This window comes from Onychomys torridus, chromosome 15 (genome assembly GCF_903995425.1).
Source record: "Onychomys torridus chromosome 15, mOncTor1.1, whole genome shotgun sequence".
NCBI classification, from domain to species: domain Eukaryota; kingdom Metazoa; phylum Chordata; class Mammalia; order Rodentia; family Cricetidae; genus Onychomys; species Onychomys torridus.
The window spans coordinates 15,721,937-15,727,936 of record NC_050457.1 but is presented as its reverse complement, the minus strand read 5'-3'; the positions used below and the strand labels follow the sequence as shown (position 1 = coordinate 15,727,936).

Genomic DNA, 6,000 nt, shown 5'->3' with positions numbered 1-6,000 from the left:
CTACGTTCACGGCTAGTTTTAAACTGGACAGTTGGGCAACAAGCTGGAAAGCCAACGTTGTGGTTTATGCAAAGCCACCTTGTGACTCCACCTGCTGCTACTGAACCTATTTGTAAGTGTGAGTGCAAGCACACGGGCTGGGTTGTAAAAATGTGTGGCTCTAAGTGCCTACATATCTGTCCGTTTTCTTTCTGTAAGAGCTTGTATCTGATGAGTGGGTTTAGGAGGGCATGTATTTATGTTTATGAGTCTTCATATGTGTGTGTGTGTGTGTGTGTGTGTGTGTGTGTGTGTGTATGTGTGTGTGTGATGTTTCTGTGAATGTATATATGATTGCACTTGGTACAATAACTATGAATGTGTTTGAGATAGCACCAAGGTATGCACATATATGTAGCGGCCTGTGTAAGTACAAATTCATGGGTTTGCATTTTTGAGAAGTACATACAGTGAGTGTATTTTTGTAGTTGTGAATGTGTATCTGTGTGCATAGGGGTGTGTTATTCGAAACTGTATGTTATACTTGTATGTGTATGACTGTGAACATTGGGTGAAAGGGTATTTACTAATTTATGTTATGAGTGCACACTCGCTTGTGCGCGTGTGCCTATTGTATTTGTGTGCATGTGTGCTTTTGTGTATGAATATGAACGTAGTGTGTTTGTGTGCGGGCAGGGTCTCTTCAGTATGCGTTTGCCTGTGTGTATGTGGGGCACATTTGCGCGAGTTTCTGCTGTGAGCGGCTGGCTGTCACCACGCTCCTGCCCCTCCTGGGCGATCTGCCCCATCGGGGGTTGGCCTGGGCAGAGGCGGAGGCCAGGGTCCTGGCAGGCGAGTGAAGCGAAGGATGCGCGCTGGGGAAAGCAGGCAGCGCCTCCGCGGCCGCCACCGCGCCGACTTTACCCTTTAAATCGGTCTCCAAGCCGATTACAGCTGATCTCCCACGTGACGTTTTACCTTCTGTCTCCCGGAGCGCGTTGCCCGAGGACAGTCCTCCGGCTGCCTGCCGCGCGCCTCACTGCGCAGCCCGCCGCTGGGGGCTCGGCTCCCGCAACTTCGGGTGCAGCGGCGCGGGTGCGGGTGCCCTCGGAGGGCCGCTCGGCACCGGGCTTCCGGGGATCGGGAGGCGTCGGGGACTAGAGAGGGCGCGGTCGGGGAGGAGATGATGCCCCAGCCCGGATTGGCGCACTAGGTCTGGGCAGCGGGCCGGGTGCCCTGTGGCAGGCGAGCTGGGGCGCGTCCTCCCGGAGGGCACTCCGTGATGGCCCCGCCGCGGGGCTGAGGCTGCGACCCCAACACCCCTCGCGCCCTCGCCATGCAGAAAAGCGTGCGTTACAACGAGGGGCACGCCCTGTACCTGGCCTTCCTGGCGCGCAAGGAGGGCACCAAGCGCGGCTTCCTGAGCAAGAAGGCGGCCGAGGCGAGCCGCTGGCACGAGAAGTGGTTCGCTCTCTACCAGAATGTGCTCTTTTACTTCGAGGGCGAGCAGAGCGGCCGCCCGGCGGGCATGTACCTCCTGGAGGGCTGCAGCTGCGAGCGGACGCCCGCACCACCCAGGACCAGCGCCGGACCCGCAGGCGCCCGGGACGCGCTGGACAAGCAGGTACTGCGCACCCTCCTTTCCCTGGCTCCCAGCCCCAGGCGACACTCTCCGCTTTACTGTGGTGCTGCGTGGACAGCGCAGGGGCAGTGCCCTGAGACCCTAGAGCAATGCACGTCCCCGTGGGCGAGCAGATTCCCCCGTCTCCACTCCTTGACCCCGCCGCCTAGGGATCAGCTGGGTTAGGGACCAGGCTGGTTTTGTTTTTGTTTTTCACAATCCTTCTTAGAGGTCGGATTCTTTCAGTTTCTTTGCTCACCGCTCCATGCTGCTCTAGATCACATTCGGAAAGATGTGTGGCTGTGACGACGTGTGGTTGACACCTGTTGCATTTAGATTGGCGAGACCGAACTAGCTTATTTGCAAAGTTTGGTTTCTTTAAAAAAAAAACAAAACAAAAACAAAAACAAACAAAAACAAAAAAAACAAAACAAAACTCACTTGACCTACAAGTGATGGCTCACTGGTGGTGCCGGGAACCAATCAGGCCACCAAGAAAGGCGCTTCTGTTGGTCCTTGTCAATCATGCTTTGCAGTTTAGGTCACTTTCCCTTGAGAACATTTGACCACTGAGGTCAGTCATGAAGACACATGTGTACCTGTCTCCCGAGGATTAGTATTTGTCCCTGAGTTCTTGCTATGTTTAAAAAACGTGGGCATTTAAAAAAAAGAACGCTCTGTACTTTAAAGAAAACGCGACTTTTAGTCGTAGGTCGTAATTTTAATGGGTTTTGTTGTATGCTCAAGGCGTGGGAGAGGCACTAGGTTAACCTCTGAATCCTCATTCCTGCAAATAAGAAACGTATTGATTCCAAATGCCATTCATTTATTAAGGATTTTACTCAGCCAGTATGTTCTCCATTTGCTTCTTTATCCCCTACCTTGGAAGAAGGAGAAGCTGTGTGTGTGTGTGGGGGGGGGGGTAGGGGCTGATTGACTTTGTTGTTGCAGACAAATTTTCTAGGCTGAATTTTTGGTGTAAAATTTCAAAGCTGCGGCTGACACCAGAGAGGTGCCTCGGATGGCCGCCCAATTTTTCTGCTCTCTTAAAACAAAACTTACAACTCAGACCTCTGACTTGAAATGGCACCAGGCACAAGATTGGTTTTTATTTTCACTGTAAATCATTAACTTCGGTAAATGATAAGTGATTAAACACATTAGAAAAGCTAGGAATTCGAAATGAAAAGGATGCCCTTGACTTTTGAAGGCGCTTTCAGTCATTTGAGAAACCAGTTTCTAAGCTGGCAGATACAGGTATTAGAAATGGAGAAAATCCAAGTTGTGCAGTTTGGAATCTAAGAAGAGTTTTGAGAAAACCGATTTAAAAAAAAAAAAAAAGTGTGTGTGTGTGTGTGTGTGTGTGTGTGTGTGTGTCTTTCTTTTTTTTTTTTTTGAATAGTAAGTGTTAGAAGACCCACAAGAATCTCCCCAAAGGGATTTTAAGTGCTATTATGTCTGAAATAAAAGAGGCTCCTTTAAAATAGTTTGAACACACATCACTGACTTGACTCCAGACCATTTGTTTCCTTTGTATTTATTCTTAAGTCACAAGTCACCAGTTCTTGGCTACTCAGGAGCAGAGTTCAGAGAACTCTTAAAGCTTTTGTAGCTCAGACCCGCTAACATTGTATGTAAAGTGGTTCTGTGCCGGAAAAGGTCTGAAGTTCATCTTCAGGACAGTTGTCTTTAAGCCGGACTCTAACAGAGAATGGAAAGGCCTGAGTAGTTGGAGTTCTAGACAGGTCATCACATGCAAGATTTTTCTCTTTACCATCACGAGTTATGGGTGCTCGTCAGCTAATGCAAATTTGGGAGGTTGGGAATTGGGACCTTTGGGGTTTGTAGATAAAACTGAGATGTGATGATGCAAACATTCTAGAAAGGATTTGAAGATGGTCTTAGAGAATTCTGAAATTTCGCTGTATGTTAGGAACTCTGACTCTGGTTAGCCTAAGTGAGCAATACTTTTCTGGAACACAGCTACCTACAGGTGACTGAAGAATTAAGAAGAGACACTATGGGATAAGAGAAAAGGAGAAACATCCCATTTAAGTTTATGTATGTGCAACTGGGAATAAGAAACAAACAAGGAGAAATGTCCCATCTGAGTGTATAGTATGTGTAATTGGGAATAAGAAGCAAGGAGAAACATCCCATCTGAGTGTACAGTATGTGCCATTGGGAATAAGAAACAAGGAGAAATATCCCATCTGAGTGTATAGTATGTGCAATTGGGAATAAGAAGCAAGGAGAAACATCCCATCTGAGTATATAGTATGTGCAGTTGACCTCCCTCTAGCTAATTCTGTCACTTCCAAATGCTGTTGGTCATCTGTTTCTAAGGCTATCAAAACAGTGCAACATTTTTGCCATGTAGAGAAGGCAAACAGCAAATACACAGTAATAAACACTGCATTTGAAAAGCTAAGGACAAAGATGACGGAAATGGGCATTCTGAGACTCGGGTCGGCAGCCACACAAACCTCTCAGGAACACTGTCCACTGAGCCAGTTCCTACTCACAGGTGGAATCAGGTGTCTTTGGTTGATGCAGCAGTGATCCGATTCTTGCCGTAAACCACCTGTAATTGTTGACTTCCATTTCTTTTTCAAATCACTTTAAACTTCTAGTTAAGTGTCTTTATAGCTAAGCCATAAGAAGAAATACCTTTGGTTTTTGTTATCTAATATTTCAAATTAAGTGCATTGACAGGAAAAAAAAGGGAGAAAAGAAAAATTCAGAAAATGGACCAACTCATAAACCTTGAGTTTTCCTTTTGTTTTTGTCAATAAGCTCATTTTCCAAATATGCCCAGGTTGCAGGAATATTTGTGCTGCTCTGTTGAGTTCATGGTGTTCTAGGATTTTTCTCTGGTGTGTTCTGGGATATTGCTGAACTGTCTTACCAGCATCCCCACAGTGCCTATTTCTTTAGAACAGTAAAGATGATATAATCAAAAGAATTTGTTTAAAAATGCTTAAAGTGATTCACTGCCTTCAAAAGAATGCTTCTTTTTTCAAATATCGTCTGGTTGTACTTCATCCTCAGTAAGCCCCATTTAGGGCAAGTGAAAAACTTCCCTCTTTAGCAAGTACATTCTGTGCACTCTGCTCTGTCGTGAGACCTTCCACCATCTTGGCTAACTGGGCATTCTCTTCAGCTCCTGGAGACATCCTGCTCTTCGTGGGTCTCTTCACTTCATTTTAACCTGTGCTAACTCAGGCTTCTAGACAGCTGAAGTCCACCTCGAGATAAAGACTAAACATGCTGAAGAGTGCTTTGCTGGGGAGCCTGTATTTAAATCCACTGAGCTCAAAGTAAAAAAAAAAACAAACAAACCAAGACAAAAATCTGCATGAGCTGGGAGGTGGGGGTATAATGTGTGAATCACTGGTTCATTCTTATTTAAAAACTAGTCAAATGATTATTGCTGAGTCTTGAGAAACACAACCACAGGCCATCACATGCTCACAGAAAAGTGACATTTTATGTGACATTTTTATGTGACATTCCTTCACTTCAGTGGAGAGAGCTTTGTGAGTGTTTGCACTTAGGGTCAGAGTACACAGCCCGGCTACTCTGGTCTACTTAAGTAGCCATATGCATCTTGCCTGAAGCAGGAGAGATGTATAGTAACGAGACTGTCTTCCTTCTTCCGTCATCTGCCCTTGTATTCAGCCAAGTTTCTCCTAGTGGGTGGGGGATGGGTACCCTCGGCCCTGGAGGCATAAAGAATTATACATGCTTGTCATATCTGTGCTGATTTAATCTTAAAGGGATTACAGGCTCTGTGGTAGCTCTGTCACCTCATTACTAGACAGACATTTTAACCTTCCTTACTTGACCACAAGGCAGGGATTTCTCAGCATTTTATTGAATTAGGTAGAAGCGCGTGCAAACTCTGAACTATTTGTAGAGTGCAGAGACTGTGGAGGAGGATTTTCATTTGAGCTCACTGTATTGAACAGAGGTATAACAGCCCAGCCAACGACACAGCTTCTTTTCCATTTTTGCTTACTGAACACAAACAAAGGGGAAATGCCAAAAAAGGCATTTGCTAACTCATAAAAAGTTCAAAAATATAATCAGAGGACAGAGATGATTTCTTACTTGAACTTTTAAAGTATTTTTTCCATTAAAGTTAAATAAAGAAAAGGAACTTGTAGATTAGCAAAAGTTAGTTATTTAATTCTGGCTACTTTAGTATTTAGATTATTGTGATTAGTTTTGAGGATATAACACAGGAAAACTCATCTTTGGGGTGTTAGCTGTGTGTAAAAGGCCTTTGTCCTGTGAGCTGCATTGGCCTGTGGGTTTTAATCAGTCATGTATTCACACCATGGAGAGGTGGAAAGGAAGTATTTGTAGTGCGACAGTGTTTTTCTTTATATTTGGTT

General features: G+C 45.4%; 1 protein-coding gene across 4 annotated transcripts in view; it reads left to right on the top strand.

Moving 5' to 3' along the window:
• Window positions 1-803: 803 nt before the first annotated feature.
• Rasgrf2 (Ras protein specific guanine nucleotide releasing factor 2) overlaps window positions 804-6,000 on the top strand; it is a 225,652-nt gene continuing 220,455 nt past the window's right edge. For 3 of the 4 annotated variants that reach the window (XM_036207032.1, XM_036207031.1, XM_036207030.1), the window contains exon 1: window positions 804-1,603. In XM_036207032.1, the coding sequence (XP_036062925.1) occupies window positions 1,316-1,603 (288 nt within the window). In that variant the 5' untranslated portion in view covers window positions 804-1,315. The remainder of the gene's footprint in view (window positions 1,604-6,000) is intronic. The other variant, XM_036207033.1, reaches the window with a different exon arrangement.